The sequence below is a fragment of the Gymnodraco acuticeps genome, unplaced genomic scaffold (genome assembly GCF_902827175.1).
Source record: "Gymnodraco acuticeps unplaced genomic scaffold, fGymAcu1.1, whole genome shotgun sequence".
In the NCBI taxonomy this organism is placed as follows: Eukaryota; Metazoa; Chordata; class Actinopteri; order Perciformes; family Bathydraconidae; genus Gymnodraco; species Gymnodraco acuticeps.
Window position 1 is genome coordinate 5940155 of NW_022992250.1, and position 15615 is coordinate 5955769.

The following is a 15615-nucleotide window of genomic DNA, read 5'->3' on the forward strand; positions in this document are numbered from 1 at the left end:
CATGTTGTGTCATTCCAAAGCAATACATTTAATGTCTACAAAGACATTTTAAATGTTACATGTGCCTTATTTTCTATAAAGTAATTGAATCACAAAAATGTTAATAATTGTTTTCTTATTTTTATTGGCATTTTCAAACTTCATTTTTAATGAAAGTGAAAAGCAGCAATATGGTGCATAGGCGGGAGAGAAATTAACAGAAAAAGAATGGCCCTGTTTTAAACAAATACATAAAAATGGCACTACATCATCATCGTCTTTTGGAGTAAGGTAATGAGAGAGGGACCTTTGCAGCCTGTCTTGGTTTGGACTTCTTCTTTGACGCGCGGCAGGTGGATCTTCTCTGTCCGTGACTCTCTCTCATAGCAGGGGCAAACCTTCAGGTGTTCGGACATGGGCGGCACGTTTTGGAAGCACCAGGAGTCGACGGGACTGAACAAAGTGCTGAACTGCCAGACCTGAAGTCACAGAGGAGAGACGGGTAAGAGAGACGGATCTGAATATTCAGTCTTTGGCCAATGATGTAACTCCATCGGAGATGGGGGGACATTGTCACTTGTTAAAAACCTATTTATTATGTGTAGCTTGATTTGTATACCTTAAGTGGTGTCCTTTGACTGTATACAGCCAAACACCAAATGAGGTAAAGATGATAAACATGTTGAATTAGTCATCGAAGTCATCTTTAGTTATTAACATGTGTTCTCAGCAGAAGGTAGAGATTTTTTTGGACTCCAGGTGGTTTAATCTTTATTTGTTTACATTCAATATTCTCCTAAAGAAATATGCTTGAAGGGAATATAATCAAATATTAAATGTGAGATAAGACGGAACTGTTTTATGAATATGCACATGCAATAATTAGCTCTCATTTTATCTTTACACTCACCTTCATTTTGACCTTTTTTATAAATAGGCTAACAAAGACGACTTTCTGTTTAATGCACATGACATACTTTTAACTACCTAGATGTTGGTGATAACAAGCCACGCATGTATATGTATGTAATTACTCACCGTCTCCGTCACCCTCCACTTGGCTCCTCCATGTGAGTATGTCTTCTTCTCCCAGCGGAGGGTGACCATGCCTCTCTCCTGCAGCAGAGAGGAGCTCACCTGCCTCATCAGCTGGGACACCAGAGCCAGCTGGGACAGAGACAGACTGTCCAGGAAACTGGCCATGTGGCACAACACCTCGTAGGGCAGCGAGCTCAGAGAGTCTTCCCCTCCTCTTCCTCCTCTCCGACCTCCTCTCTTCCTCTGAGTGGTGGAGGAGTCCTCTGAGCTCCTGGACGGCTGAGAGGTGTCACCCAGAGAGGAGGGGGAGGTGGGATTCAGGCTATAGCAGCCGATGTCCTCGCTGAAAGCAGAGTGGAAACTGTTAAAAGCACTGGATTTGACCGGGTTGAGTGTAATTTATCTGCAAGTAATTGTAGAAAAGGAAACAAAGAAAAAGGGTGCGCCAGTATACTACACTATATTAAAACGTTGTATCTCACTTGTAGGAGACGGTGGCTTCATGTGTGGAGGGCTGAAATCTCTTCTGGCTGTAGGTGCATCCCAGGTATGATAGGGGGCATCTCTGCTCGAACCATCCATTCACACACATCTGAATGTCACTGTGGACGTTCCTGCATGAGAGAGCATATTGATAATTGCTACAATCATTTAATATATAAATAACAGACATATTAATTGATTTGAAGTTTTAATCTCTAGGGATTCTTCTCGTCTCACCGTGACAGAGAGATGGTGTTTTTAGTGCATTATGAAAAATCTGATTATGTCACTGACTTTCTACAGAATAGAATAAATTGTGGGTTTCAAGGTTTGCACTTATGGACCCCCTTTGAACAAAGCTTGGAAAAAGGTGCCCTGTCATCCCCACTTAGCTTACTTGGTAGTTCACTAAGTTTCTGGATTCCTATGGTATCCTGATTATGTTTTTAGTTTTATCTAAACCAGAAGACAATCAACAATTGGGCCAAGAAAGCCTTATATTGTCTTTACTAAGGCTTTGTTTATTTTCAGGCTCTGGGAAAGTAAGAGAAACCGTAAAATACTCAAATGTCCGCATCTATTTTACAAAATGACACGCATGTTTTTTTATGTGTATGTATGTATTGACTTCATCTAATGCTTCCCCTCTTCTACTCACTGTGCTTCTCCTAAAACCTCTTACTCTTAAAACCTCTGAAAGAAGGTTATAGGGTTGGTAATATAAGTCTCTAATACACAATACATTTCATTTTTTCTTATTTAAATTAATTAAACTAATGCAGGCAAGAATATAAAAAAATATGAATTCCAAAGATAATTGGATACCCAGAATCAAAACCCACTTATAATGTTTGCCATATTCTCTGCGTTTGAAGGTGTGTCCGCAGAGGAAGGTGAAGGCGGAGCTGGCCTTGTGGTGCCGGCTGGTGACGCTCTCCACCTGCAGCTGGAGATGCAGCTCCAGAGGTTTAGCAGCAGTGAGATCTGCCAGCGATGTGTTTCTCAGGAACGGGGAAGACAGGAAGTTGTAAGTCTGCGTTCCCTCGTCCTGTAACAGGCCGTCCATGCACCTGCTCTCTGCGATGAGGTGACCCCTCTGCTCCTTCTCCAGGGAGCACAGCAGAGAGGCCTGAGGAGCAAATCCAACGCAACACAGTGATACATCAGTTATTCTTTTGATAAATAGATAAATCATGTGGGAGGGGTTTCAGTGAACAAGATGCTCTGTGTGTCTAGTTCTTTTTGCATAGAAGAAAGATAGATAATAGTATTTTTGTCATCTTGAATGCTTTCGGAACAGCTTATAGAACATTAAAAATGTATTTCACAATGCACCAGAGCCCAAAATGAAACTATACATTACTTTTCCAATCTAAAGCCTCAAACCCAAATATATGTAGGCATTTTAGATAATTGACTAAAAGGATAATGGATAATGTTGAATTTCTTTTATATTCGATCACATATTTTTAAAGGATTGTGAATTTGTCATGGTAATGCTTTTATACAAAAAGGTAAGATGTGAAAAGTTCTCTCTGTCTTAGAGATAATACTGTTAAGTCCACAGGTAATTATCACTCCACTGCAGTTCCCCTCAGCTCTACTGGAATTGTTAGCCATTTTAGCCATACAGCAAGTCTTCACCAGGAAAAGTAATGATAGACTACTATGATCCAGGGGCGGTTCTAGGGGGGCCAGGGGGGCCAGTGCCCCCTAACACTGACCTCTGACCCCCCCTAAAAATGAAAAGTGAAAACAATTTATGATTTATTATACAATTTATTGAATGACGGAATAGGCGGAACTAATGTTATTCGTCATTCTAGTCGGACCCATTAGAGCGGTGCACTCAGGACCCATTAGAGTGGTGCACTCACTTTCACTGTCCGGCTGAAGCGCGCGAAAAACAAACACTTTTCATCTTGGATCATCAGAGGCTGTTGCATCCAAGAAAGACTGATTGAAACCTACGTTTCGAGAGACTACCACGATAATTGAAGGTGATTTAAACTATTGTATCCGTGTAATTGTAGATGTAAAGTAGAGATGTAACTGTTCATTGCCTTTATTTTTATATAAATATGATATGGTGTTAGTGCAAAAATTGTACTATAACTTAAGCTGAAGCTAACAGTAATAACTATAAGATATATCTGTAATAAATAAGTGTACTGAAACAAATACCAATAACTGGATTGCATTGTTTTCGTATGCGCAATTACTTCCTACTGTCTAGTTCTCTTTTTCGTCCTGCATTTATTGTGCCCCCCTCAGAAAATAACTGGCCCCCCAGTGGCCCCCCCAGTCAAATTGGTCTAGAACCGCCACTGCTATGATCACAGGTAAGCAATCAAACCATGCTATTGTTTTCACCTAGTGGTATTTCATATTGTGTGTTTAAAAGTGGTATGAATTTGTCTCTGACCTGAACTTCCTCCCACACTGGCATCTCCTGCAGGGACACCCCCAGGTCGCTGGTGTCCACAGCTTTTTTCTCCCTCTTGTAGAAGCCAGGGTTGCGGATGCGGGAATGCTTTGCAGAGAAGCTGGTTGGGGTTTTAAAGGTCCGCACAGTGATAATCTTCATGGGCTCTACATATCCGTAAACAAATTCCTTTTGCTTCAGTTTGCCAGCGAGACTAGAAGAGGAGTTGGAAGCAATGCATGCACTGCTCCCCTGTGTGCACGTGTTCGAGGCTGCTGCACCCCCACAGTTATCCTCTGTGTCTTCCTCTGTTAGAGTCCCTAGACCTGTTCCTCTCCCTGCAGAACGACTCTGGTCTTTGGCTGTCTTTCCTGCTTCCCTGCAGCCACCCATGTCCTTACTGAACATACGCTCCCAGGCGTTGTAGTTTTCTAAGAGATCAGCATCAACTGTTGAGTCCATAGTCCAGAGTCTCTCCTCCTGAGTAAGCTCAACCTCATCTTCATTCTCATATTTCATTTCAACGTTGTTGTTCATGACAAGCGTGTGAAAAGGCGCCAAGGATTGAGAACTTGCCTCCATTGAGGCCTTTTCTGTTGCCCAATTCTTCTGCTTCTGCTTCCTCTTCCTCTTCTCTTCCTCTTTCTCCACCTCATCCACACTCTGGGTCAGCTCTGGGAACAAATTCTTCATCTTCATGGAGTGAAATAGCAGGTCCTGGTCTTTCAGGGCCATTGCCAGGTCCAGACATCCGCCCTGCTCCCTTTCCCTGATTAGGTTTTCATGCAGCTCCGTGTTCGGATAAGAGTGGGCGTCATTGGCCGGCCAGCGGTTCCACTCCATGGAGCAACACACCAGGCTGGCAGCACACACCTGGAGGTGAGATGCCTGTGAGGAGCGAGGCATGTGGAGCGGGCAGCCGAACCCAGCGTTGAGGCAGGGCCCCCTCACATTGGGGCAGAGCAGCAGGTGGTCCTCCTCTTTGCACAGGTGGAAGACAGCTCCACAGAGCAGGCGGCAGGGGATGACAGCGCAGCAAACAGAGACCTCCACCCGAGCCCTGCAGCGCCGACTGTAGCAGGAATCACAGTGGACATGCTGTCTCACCCTGGAGGCTCGAGTACGATCACTCTGATTGGGTTCACAGAGGAAGGAATTAAAGAAAAGGACAAAATATAAATGATGTTTATGAGATAGGACCTCCCGACCCTTAGGAACACTGACCAAAACTCACACATACACTTCAAGCTGGTTTTTTTTAATAGCCCATGATGGAAAGATGCAGGGAGAAGAAAGTCTTATTTTACCTGCAGCTTAATCAAATTAGATGATGTATCAATCACAGCTGCTTACAAGCACAATTTACAGTCACTTGAAACCCCAAAAAACTAAATCAAAAGTCACCACAACAATCAGCGAAACGGGTTACCTGACATCTCCATGCTGTCTAATTATTATTTATTTATACATTTTCTTAATCCTAAAGATGTCGATAAAGCCCTTTAAATCATTCCACAGTTTAACGCCAGCTACAGATAAAAAAAGCCATCATGAAGCATGCCAGTGAGTTGGATCGGTTGGTTGGGACTTTGTAATCACACCATTCATGTTTTCCAGTGAGTGTAAACCCAGATTTGCTGTCTGACAATAACTCATAGCTTTCTGTCTGTTTAAAAAGCATGCCGAGGACAGACCTGCAAATACAGGCAACACACTTCCTGTGGGTCATAAGTGATAATTGAGAAGGATTATTTTTGTACGAGTCTAAAATTCTTGATTAGGAAAATCCTACTCATTGTTTCTTTAACCTCTATTTACTCCAGTGAGCCCAACAAGTGGTGTGAGGGTCAAACTCGTGCTCTGCAGCCAAACATCGTTCAAATCAACAGAACTGTGTTTTAAGTTAATTTCCCTTTTTGTAAAAACAGAATATGGTCTACTATTTTAACCCCCTTAATGCTATAAAGGGATATAAACTCATTAAGATTCAGAATTCCTTTATTTCTCCCACAAAAGGGGAATTTACAACAGTAAAAAATATCTTAGTTACAAAATCCAACCATACCATGCTTCAGATCTTCTGGCACCAGTTTTGTATCTGAAGCTGTTGGTCAATCCTGCAAACAAAGAAGAAACGTACAATCTCAAAGTCTTGCATGTGAACACACACTGGCAGCAGAGTCCTGTGGCATTCAATGGGCAGCAGTGAAGTACAGTCTTTAGCATATCCGCTGTAAGAGAATACAAATGACAGAACATGCTCCGTCTTGAACTTTAAAGACCAAGTGTCTCTGTGAGTGTGTGTGTTTCTGCTATGTGTGTGTTATTAATAGAGCTTAGAGGACGGACCGAGAAATGTTTCACAGGTGGTCAGAAACATGGTTTGAGTTACCAGCAGCCTCAGACGCTTACATCAGGAAAACTCTCTAACCCTCTCCCCTCTGTTTGTTATTGTGGTGTGCTTATAATTGAGTTCCACATGCAGGGAAAAAAGGCTAATATCCAAACAGTGTCCTCTAGGAGAAATGTATTCAGTGTGTCAAATCCATATACTTTACTCTGGATGTGCACCTGGAAACAGGTTCACATTCTTTCAGCCCTCAGATAGGAAGTATTTATCAAAATGAGCTGGCTGTGGTTTGAATCCATTGCATAAACTAAACGGAGGGTAGGGAGGCGTTATTCCTCCTGCTGAACCTGCTTGGTGCTGCTCATCTAATTTTAACCCGCCAGTTCAAAGCGCACACGCACTGAAAGCAACGTTACAAATCGAGAAGGACGCAACGTGTCTGCAGTGGGACCTTGGTGAGACCTTTGATAAGATAAGATTTGTTCTCGTTGTGAATGGGTTGAACTATTTGATTGCGTTTATGTGTGTTGATCCTAATTACAAACGTCATACTACTCAGACATGTAATACAACTGTAGAGTTTAAGTACTTCAGCTGCTTATGTCTATCTTGTTTTCACAGTGCCACAGGAAATATAGATTACTGCTTTCTTAGAGTATCAGGTGAGAAAGAAGAAGGAATACATTTGAATGTTTTTCTAGAGTTTAATGCAAGTGAAACAGGTTTCCCATGACTGTTTTAACTGTGCTGCTGATTTGTTGTACAGCGAGCAGTATGTTGGACTAGAAGGGTCAGCGTTTACATCTGAGGGGTCATGAGATAACATTATATGAAAACAATAAAACACCAAAATGAATACTTGCTCAAACTCTTGTCAGGCCTCTAAATAACATTCAATCAAAACAGGGAGGAGAGATTCACTCGCAAGAGAAAAATGTCTTAAGCCAAATGACTCGCCATGTGATTTCCCTCTTTAAGGTTAACATTACAGATTTAGGTATCTGTTCTTATTGTCAGTGGCTTTGATTAAAAGCATCAGCTAATAGTAATGTAATGTATTTTTGTTGCAGGATTACAAGGTTCAACGACCTAAAGATGGTGAGTCTTCACTTTCTTGTTGTAATTCTTATTGAATTTAAATATGTTAAAGCCTTGATGTTTCATAAACAGTATTTATATGTTTGTCCTTTTCTTTAATTCCTTCCTCTGTGAACCCAATCAGAGTGATCGTACTCGAGCCTCCAGCGTGAGACAGCATGTCCACTGTGATTCCTGCTACAGTCGGCGCTGCAGGGCTCGGGTGGAGGTCTCTGTTTGCTGCGCTGTCATCCCCTGCCGCCTGCTCTGTGGAGCTGTCTTCCACCTGTGCAAAGAGGAGGACCACCTGCTGCTCTGCCCCAACGTGAGGGTGCCCTGCCTCAACGCTGGGTTCGGCTGCCCGCTCCACATGCCTCGCTCCTCACAGGCATCTCACCTCCAGGTGTGCCCTGCCAGCCTGGTGTGTTGCTCCATGGAGTGGATCCGGTGGCCGATTGACGAAACAAACCCTCACAGCGAAATAGCCCTGCAGGAGAACGTGCTGAAGGAAAGTGAAGGGCAGGAGCAGCCTCTAGACCTCGCCATGGCCCTGGTGGATCAGACAGACCTTTATGAACGCCTGGAAATGAATCCTATCTATCCAGAGTTGATGGAGGCAGAAGAGGAGGAGAAAAAGAAGGAGAATAAAGAAGAGGCTGCAATGGGAGGGTTTGTTAACAGTGACACAGACACAGCTACTAATGAAGGTATGTTATCTATATTTTAAACTCACAAAATAATAGAAGTTATTTTTTCACCTCATCACTGTTTTCTGTTTCTGCAGAAAGCAACTCGTGTGGGAGTAATGTTGTTGAACAGAACGGATTAGGGCAAATCTCAGGCCCCTTCAAAGGGACAAACAACCTGTGTGACATGATGTTCAGCATGGAGAGAGGCGGCTGTGCTGCTGCTCAGGCAAACCAAGACAATCCCAAACAAAACCCAAAGCCCGAAGAGAAGGACACAGAGAAAAAGGAAGCGGCTGCAGACACAGGTCAAAGAGGTCACGCCCCGTGGCAGGAGGGGGTGATGGAGCGTCTGGGGAACGAGCTCACCCCGCAGGAGTTCAACATGTACATGGTGCATCATGGCAGCATGCTGCTTGCCTTCGGGAAAATCAAGGCCTGCACAGCAAGGGAGGACGATTTTGTCTACGGCAGCCTGGAGCCAATTCCAGTCCAAACCCTGCACTCCTTCAAGGTGAGGGTTCAAAGCTAAGAGTTCATTGGGAAAAACAATTATTTTTCTTTTGTCTTTTTGGGGGGGCAAGTGGTTGTTTTCATAAATATTATAATTTTATAATATTATTTTTAAATATCAAACATGTGTTGGTTAATTTATTTTTAATTTATTTTTAAGTAGCTTTTATATGTTTTTTGCTAAAAAAAATAATTAAGGGTTTCCAAAGCCTGACTTCAGTTATACCAGGTCCATTATCTTCCATTGCTCTTGACTCACCTGGTTAGGCTACTTCTACTGAACTGCCAAAACTTTCAAGGTGAAACTCGAACCCAAAACATTTCTCTTTTAATTGGTCACAGGGCATACTGACCTGAGGCTGTTAGAGTGGAATAAACAAAACATTTACCAATAAAACTGACCTAAAAAAGACGTGTTACTGTACTCGCTTGGCTGCTAATGGTGAATATATTTCTTCCTGTTAGATCCCCGACAGCTATCACTACAGTGGGCGGAGGGTTCATTACTATGACTCGACTCGACCTCCGAGCGAGCCCCGCAGTGTGGACACATCGGACCTCAAGGTCGATGAAGAGGACTGGTTCAGTGATGAAGCTGCCGCCACCCTGCTGGGCTACGCTGAGATAGAGGTCAAGGGTCACAAGGTCAGTCTGATTTGTATTATTGTTTTATACTATTGAAAATGGTAACAAAAGTAAGAAATTAGCTCCTTTATAGTAAACACCTGATTTAATAGTTTGATTTTTTAAATAACCTCATTTTGATAGTGAGTGGATAACATTGCCCTTATTCAACAACAACAAAAAGTGGTATGCCCACCATTGAATGACTGATTGGTTTCCCTGCAGATCAGTGAGTCCAATGCCGCCGATGGGATTTATGTGGATGTAGGAACGCAGACGCACTCGTTCCGCAAGGCTCCGTTTAAAGCGAAGACGACCCTGGCGGAAGCGATGGTGGACCGGCCGCTGAAGCTCCTTCTCCAGCTGCAGTCAGAGAGAGTGAGCGGCAGGAACACCAGAGCCGGCTGTGCCTTCACCTTTCTCTGCGGTCACACCTTCCACCGCAGAGAGTTCGCCACACATTTCAGGTGTCTGAGTTTGACTGAGTTTGTGTTTTGACCCCTGCTGAATTCCTCTTATTGCAAAGTACTAACATTAAAGTATTAATGATTTGTCAAATCTTCCAGGAACGTCCACAGTGACATCCAGACGAGTCTGAGTGGATGGTTCGAGCAGAGATGCCCCCTATCATACCTGGGATGCACCTTCAGCCAGAAGAGGTTTCAGCCCTCCACACATAATGCCACCGTCTCCTACAAGTGAGCACTGTTTCCCATTCAGACTCCAATATTTAGAGTCTTTTAATATTTCTCTGATACATTGCATCAAATGACAATGTGAAAGTAATGTGACAATGTGAACTCGTAGTGTTGAACTTACCGAGAATTATCACCTGAATCTGCAGCTCGCTTCGTTTTACAGAGGTTTAGCACAAAGTCACACATGCACTGATGGGCAACTGATAACCACACTGTACTGTATTTGTGCTGAAAGTGGGTAGTGCCAATTTGGGTCAACCACAGACACACTGCTTTGCCTTCCAAAGTTTACCAAAGTTGAACTCATTGTGATGCAACCAGAAGCAATCTTACTGCTGTCATTAGATGTATAAGTTACACAGCACTAAGCAGCATATTGGCAAATTCAGAGACTAGCTTATGACTAAGTGGAGCATTTAGCATCTAAAGGGATACACATTTCCCTCAGGATTTGGTGGAGACCAAAAACAGAGCTTAAAGAGAGGAATTATTGGACTTGCATACGCTAGGTGGCAACAACATGAGTCCATATTAATAATAATGTTGCTGCTTAACTGCTGGGTGTGTATAAGCAACTTGATGACGTGTCAATGTTGTGTATACAGATTGCTGTGCTGCAAAGCCCAAAAATCTATTAAAGTTTTGACCTGCTGACACTTCACGACACAGTGTGAACACAATCATAAAGCAGGACCCCTTCTGGTAATATACTACCTAGTGCATTTTCTTCCCCACAGTCAGCAGCTCAGGATTTTCAACTTGCGTCCGACACTCGCAGCCTCAGAAGGTGACACCTCCCAGTCGTCCAGGAGCTCAGAGGACCCCTCCACCACTCAGAGGAAGAGAGGAGGTCGGAAAGGGGGAGATGGGGAAGACTCTCTGAGCATACTGCCCTTTGAGGTGCTTTGCCACATGGCCAGTTTCCTGGACAGTCTGTCTCTGTCCCAGCTGGCTCTGGTGTCCCAGCTGATGAGGCAGGTGAGCTCCTCTCTGCTGCAGGAGAGAGGCATGGTCACCCTCCGCTGGGAGAAGAAGACATACTCACATGGAGGAGCCAAGTGGAGGGCCAAACCTGTGAGATATAATTACTAAATCATCCAACACAACCACTGAGTGTTTTGTAATAACAAATCCTGTACTAACTGTTTCCTTTTCCTTCTGTTGTTCTCTAGGTATGGGAGTTCAGTCACTTGTTCTCCTCAGTGGAATCATGGCATATGGCAGATGTCCCTCCAATATCTGCCCACCTCAAAGTCTGCCCTTACTATAAGACCTCTCTGAGCATTGAGCCTGTCCCCCTGCCCAGCATCAGTGACAAACAGGAGTGCAAGAAGGAGAGGCTTAGCCTCGTCAACCAAGTCACAGGAAGCAATTGGCAACACTGAAAATAATGCTTTTAGTTGTAGCCTATACCTGCTGTCAGAATGTATTTGGGTTTTATTGTCACTGATGGCCGATTACTCTGCACAACTAAAGGGACGATGTCCATAATGTCATTAATAATCATGTGCTTTGAGCACCAGGAAAAGCGCTATATAAATAATATGTATTATTATTATTTAGCAAACAGAGCCAATACATTCAATACATTTGAACTTGTACAGTTGTTCTTGTATTGTCGTATAAGCATCACTCCGCCCAGAGATTGTTCAACAAGAATGATATAAATATCACCTTTGCCCTAAAGGAATATGTGTCACGGTAGAGCGAAGGAAGCAGGACCCAAATGCAGATTAAACTGATATACTTTTAATAGAACTTGGACAGACAGAACACTCACCGGTGAACACAGTCACATACAAACGAAAGACGAACCGACAAAGACAGACAGAAAAACCAGAACTTAAATACACACAAGACTAATCACACAAACAAGACACAGGTGAGGAGGGAGGAGAAAACACAGAGGCACCAGGTGAACACAATCGGGTAATCAGAGAGGGAAAACAGACAGAAAGCAACAGGCAGAAAAACGGGGGTGAACAATTTACAAAATAAAACAGGAAACCCAAAGATAGAAAAAGACAAGACAAAACAACAACACAGACAGATCGTGACAATATGTGTATATGTATACATTCAACAACCATAAATAGATACAAACATACTGTATATTTATATTGAAATTATAACAAATATATATGTTTTAGTTCTCTACATATAGGCTACATTTTAAACGTTTGTTCTCATTACATAATTAATAGAAATGCAAATAAAAAAAATAAAAAATAAATGCAAGTTTTTTCTAATACTTTCACTTCACTCACTTCATCATCTTGAAGAATAAAATGATCTATCTGTTTGCACCAGCTGACAAGCTTCATTTCCACGGAGCTCCTCCTCCCCATGCTGCTGCTGCTGCTGCTGTCCGCGGCGCTGATCGCTCCTCATAGCGGGCTGCATTGTTGTGAATAGCGGCGGGACCGCACTGCACGTACAACCAGAAGGTTATGAGGAGGTTATTTTTGACTGCAGCAGGATTCATTCACACTTCAAGAAAAGCGCCTGCTGCACCAGTGTCACATTACAGCTCACCTGGGAGCTCAGAGAGGAAGCGCCGTCTCGCTCTTTTGTTTTCTGCCTCTCCGCTGCAGAGGACAGATAGCGGGGCGATACGAGCATCCATGAGAGGCGCTTTGCATCGGAAACCGCTTCAGTATCACGGTAGGCCACGGTCAGACTGGAGAATGCATGTTACAGGTATACTGAGCGAAAGTGAGCAGCTTTTATAAAGGAGAAATAACACTACATGAGATTGTTGAAGATGTTGTGCTTGCACATTAGATTATAAGAAAATTACCTTATAAAGCTCTTGCAGAAAATCTCAATTTGATAGAATATTAAGCAGACTAACAGATGGTTATCACTAGCTGGATAAATGGTAGTGTTTTAATGTGTTTAGCATGCAATGAACAGTGTAATATTCAAACTCTTTATCAGAGCTCAAATTGGGACACTGGGAAATCCCTCAGCTATGCTTCTGTGTGCAGGTTGTGTGCGGTGCAGCCATGGATGCTGGGGAGCTGGAGCAGCAGGTGGCCAGTGTGGAGAGAGGAATCGCCTTCCTGAAGCAGGAGCACCTGGCCATGTTGGCCGGTCTGCAGCTGGAGATCACACACCTGAAGAGGCGCTGTCATGGTCAGTCTTGACTACCTGTTGTTAACAGGGCCCTATAAAGCTGTTTGGGGTGTTCCCTTTCCTTTTGTGTGTTGTATGCAACTGGGCTGCATAGGCTAAAATCCCAAAGTTCAAAGTCCCCTGCCTGAAACGCCTCCATTGGACTCCTTTGTTTACTTCTGCAACATAGTGACATCACTATGTAACTCTCACTCTTCTTTTGGCTATCGCTCCAACACATTGTGTGATAAGCTTAGGGGCGGAACATATCTAAGCGGTGGACCAATCACAACAGAGCCGGCCATCTATCCAATCAGAGCAGACTGGGCTCTGGTTTCAGACAGAGGGTGAAAAGAGGTGCTGCAGTACAGGCAGTATGAGAAAAACAAGGCACTTTGTGAACATTAAAGCATGTAAACATGTCACAGTAGAGGCACACAATACTAATATGAACCTGAAAATAAGCATAATAGGTCCCTTTATTTATTTGACTAATTCTTTGATCTATAAATATATATAGGCTTACACATAATATGTTCAAACAGTAGACTTTCTACATATTAGCCTAATAATTGGTTACATATGCAGACCCAGGGAGAATGCAGGAGAACGGACAGTGGCATACAGCCTGAACGCTTCTCTGTTTGCATTGTCATTTCTCTGGTGCGGTTTTTCCAAACATTTCTATTTTGTCAGACATCAGATTGGTCTCCAGCTTCCTTGTTTCCAGTTAATGCTCCAAAAATAATCTCATCTGTCTGTTTTATCTTTTTCTGTCTTCTGTTGTCCTTCTACTCCTCCTGGTTGCAGAGCTAAGCTGTGAGCTGGATTCCAGGTTTCCTGACAGAAGCACAGAAGGTGAGACAAAACAACTCCTGGCTGACAATGAGGAAATGATATCAGGGAGTTATAGAGAAGTGTAGAAAAAGTGTGTAACATGACGAAGCACAATTCAACATTTTGATAGTAATTCAAGATTATCCTTTGCATTACTATAATAATCATTTTTACATATCTGAAATGTCATGTATTTTTCAGCAGCATGCACAAGAACAATTAAGCACTGTGATTTTGCATTCATTTCTGCAACAACCATGATAATTATCCAGTCAAGTTCCTCCAAGTGTGTGAAGGAGCACAGAAGGGTGCAGTGAAAAGAACATTTTATGAAATGTAATCTGAAAAATATTGATCAAGCAGATGAAGTGAAAGAGATATGAAGGATAGAAAAACTGACCCTAATGGAAACATAATCTCCTGAACATATACAGTATCTATTTATATATACTTTAGTCAACCCTGTACGTGTTTTTGTTTCTCAGTGGAGGAAGCAGAGCTGGTAGCACGCTGTGAGGCTGCCGTGCATCTCCTGGAGGAGCAGCAGTGCATGATGGTCGCTGCACGTGGGGAGCTGCGAGTGGGTCGGGCTCGGGCATCAGCACTGGGCAGGAACCTGAGGGAGGAAGAGCGGCATTTCCTGGAGGAACTGAAACGTAGAAGCCACAAAATCACGCTGCTGAGTCGTGAGCTGCAACACCAAAACGTCACCACCACGACCCTCTGCCACGAGCTCCACACTGCACGCTTAAAACTGTTCCAGCAAAGGCAGAGCACGGAGTCTGGTGCAGAGGGAGAGGAGGAACCCAGGGGCAAGGAGGAAGAAGAAGAAGAGGAGGAGGATGAAGATTATGAAGGGGCGGGCTCAGACTGGCTTCTGTCTCCACCTCCTCCAGCCTCTCCTGACCAGCAGGAAGCGAGACACAAGAGGCGGGTCAGCCTGCGGGAGGAGAGGGTCAGAGCATGTGTCCCGCAGGAGAGAGTGACTTCCCCGCAGAGGCCTCACTCCATGCCCGACCCCGCCCTCTTCTTGGTGCCGCTTAGATTCCGCCTCCTTCGCTTGAACCGACCAAACAGAACGCAGGATGGAGAGGCGGTGGAGGACGAGTGGGAGGACATAGATGACAGCAGGGTGCACAGGAGGGTGGACATGGGAGCAGGAGAGGGAGAAACTGCTCTGTGATGAAGAGAAAAAAGGCAATGTTGTCTTCCAGAGGACTCTGATGCTTGAGAAGAGAGAAATATTCCTTTGTGATTGTCTGTAGATTTCAGGAAGTGACTTAGATATTAGAAGTTAGTTACACAAGAGCGTGTGATCGAACATCCACTTTAAGCTATTAACTGATTTGTCACATTGATGGTACAACATGGAAAATGTGAAAAATGAGTGTGTCAAACCAGAATGAGTAGTGGTAGGGTTAAATATGGATTTTGACACTGTTGATCACGGCTTCTGCTTGTAATTAGTAGCCTTGCCTCAAAGTCTGTGAACACTTACATCGTACTGTTCAATGTGGCAAACTGCTTTTTCACTGCGCCAGCCGCATTCCAGGTTTGGAAAGTCACTTTAAGAAGGCTGAGGGACATTTTGTATGATTTGCACTTTATTAAATCCATGCAATGTGCCTAATGGCAGAGAAGTGTTTCTGGTGTCTGTTCTCAGTGTTTGAATGTATCTGCTGTAAACGTTTTGCATAACTATGCTTTAAATATTTTTGTATATGTTTGTGGACAGATGTTGTCACTGCATAGCATCACGACTGTGCAAGATGCAGTAATTAAACTATA

At 43.5% G+C, this 15615-nt stretch overlaps 3 protein-coding genes across 7 annotated transcripts; 2 read left to right on the plus strand and 1 right to left on the minus strand.

Annotated features, from left to right (window-relative positions):
* Positions 1-69: 69 nt before the first annotated feature.
* Positions 70-6175, minus strand: fbxo40.1 (F-box protein 40, tandem duplicate 1). Its single transcript, XM_034206507.1, has 6 exons — positions 5991-6175; positions 3926-5056; positions 2343-2629; positions 1500-1631; positions 1018-1360; positions 70-458 (listed from the first exon to the last, which is right to left on the minus strand). The coding sequence occupies exons 1-6, from the start codon at positions 5991-5993 to the stop codon at positions 243-245; spliced, it is 2112 nt and encodes a 703-aa protein (XP_034062398.1). The 5' UTR covers positions 5994-6175; the 3' UTR covers positions 70-242.
* LOC117540074 (F-box only protein 40-like) lies at positions 3729-11881 on the plus strand. 4 transcript variants are annotated; one of them, XM_034206509.1, is made up of 10 exons: positions 3785-3842; positions 6897-6937; positions 7346-7373; positions 7498-8059; positions 8137-8552; positions 9017-9196; positions 9401-9642; positions 9742-9873; positions 10611-10947; positions 11046-11881. In XM_034206509.1, exons 3-10 carry the CDS (start codon positions 7371-7373, stop codon positions 11256-11258), a joined length of 2085 nt encoding a protein of 694 aa, XP_034062400.1. In that variant the 5' UTR covers positions 3785-3842; positions 6897-6937; positions 7346-7370; the 3' UTR covers positions 11259-11881. The 4 variants fall into 4 exon arrangements, with proteins under 4 accessions (XP_034062399.1, XP_034062400.1, XP_034062402.1 ...); XM_034206511.1 differs by lacking the exon at positions 3785-3842 and adding an exon at positions 6179-6730; XM_034206508.1 differs by lacking the exon at positions 6897-6937 and having other exon boundaries at positions 3729-3842.
* Positions 11882-12111: 230 nt separating this feature from the next.
* Positions 12112-15462, plus strand: si:ch211-274p24.4 (coiled-coil domain-containing protein 92). 2 transcript variants are annotated; one of them, XM_034206518.1, is made up of 4 exons: positions 12112-12537; positions 12864-13011; positions 13801-13848; positions 14313-15462. In XM_034206518.1, exons 2-4 carry the CDS (start codon positions 12882-12884, stop codon positions 15008-15010), a joined length of 876 nt encoding a protein of 291 aa, XP_034062409.1. In that variant the 5' UTR covers positions 12112-12537; positions 12864-12881; the 3' UTR covers positions 15011-15462. The 2 variants fall into 2 exon arrangements, with proteins under 2 accessions (XP_034062409.1, XP_034062411.1); XM_034206520.1 differs by lacking the exon at positions 12112-12537 and adding an exon at positions 13248-13347 and having other exon boundaries at positions 12884-13011.
* The last annotated feature ends 153 nt before the right edge of the window (positions 15463-15615 follow it).

Excerpts from the sequence above, each read along its gene's own strand:
- fbxo40.1 (XM_034206507.1), bottom strand. Across the intron at positions 2,630-3,925 it reads CAGTGTGGGAGGAAGTTCAG|GCCTCTCTGCTGTGCTCCCT; the intron begins GTCAGAGACAAA and ends TTTGCTCCTCAG. Across the intron at positions 459-1,017 it reads AGTGGAGGGTGACGGAGACG|GTCTGGCAGTTCAGCACTTT; the intron begins GTGAGTAATTAC and ends CTGTGACTTCAG.
- LOC117540074 (XM_034206508.1), top strand. Across the intron at positions 8,060-8,136 it reads AGACACAGCTACTAATGAAG|AAAGCAACTCGTGTGGGAGT; the intron begins GTATGTTATCTA and ends CTGTTTCTGCAG. Across the intron at positions 9,874-10,610 it reads AATGCCACCGTCTCCTACAA|TCAGCAGCTCAGGATTTTCA; the intron begins GTGAGCACTGTT and ends TCTTCCCCACAG.
- si:ch211-274p24.4 (XM_034206518.1), top strand. The coding sequence starts at position 12,882 with ATGGATGCTGGGGAGCTGGAGCAGCAGGTGGCCAGTGTGGAGAGAGGA. Across the intron at positions 13,012-13,800 it reads CCTGAAGAGGCGCTGTCATG|AGCTAAGCTGTGAGCTGGAT; the intron begins GTCAGTCTTGAC and ends TCCTGGTTGCAG. Across the intron at positions 13,849-14,312 it reads TCCTGACAGAAGCACAGAAG|TGGAGGAAGCAGAGCTGGTA; the intron begins GTGAGACAAAAC and ends TTTGTTTCTCAG.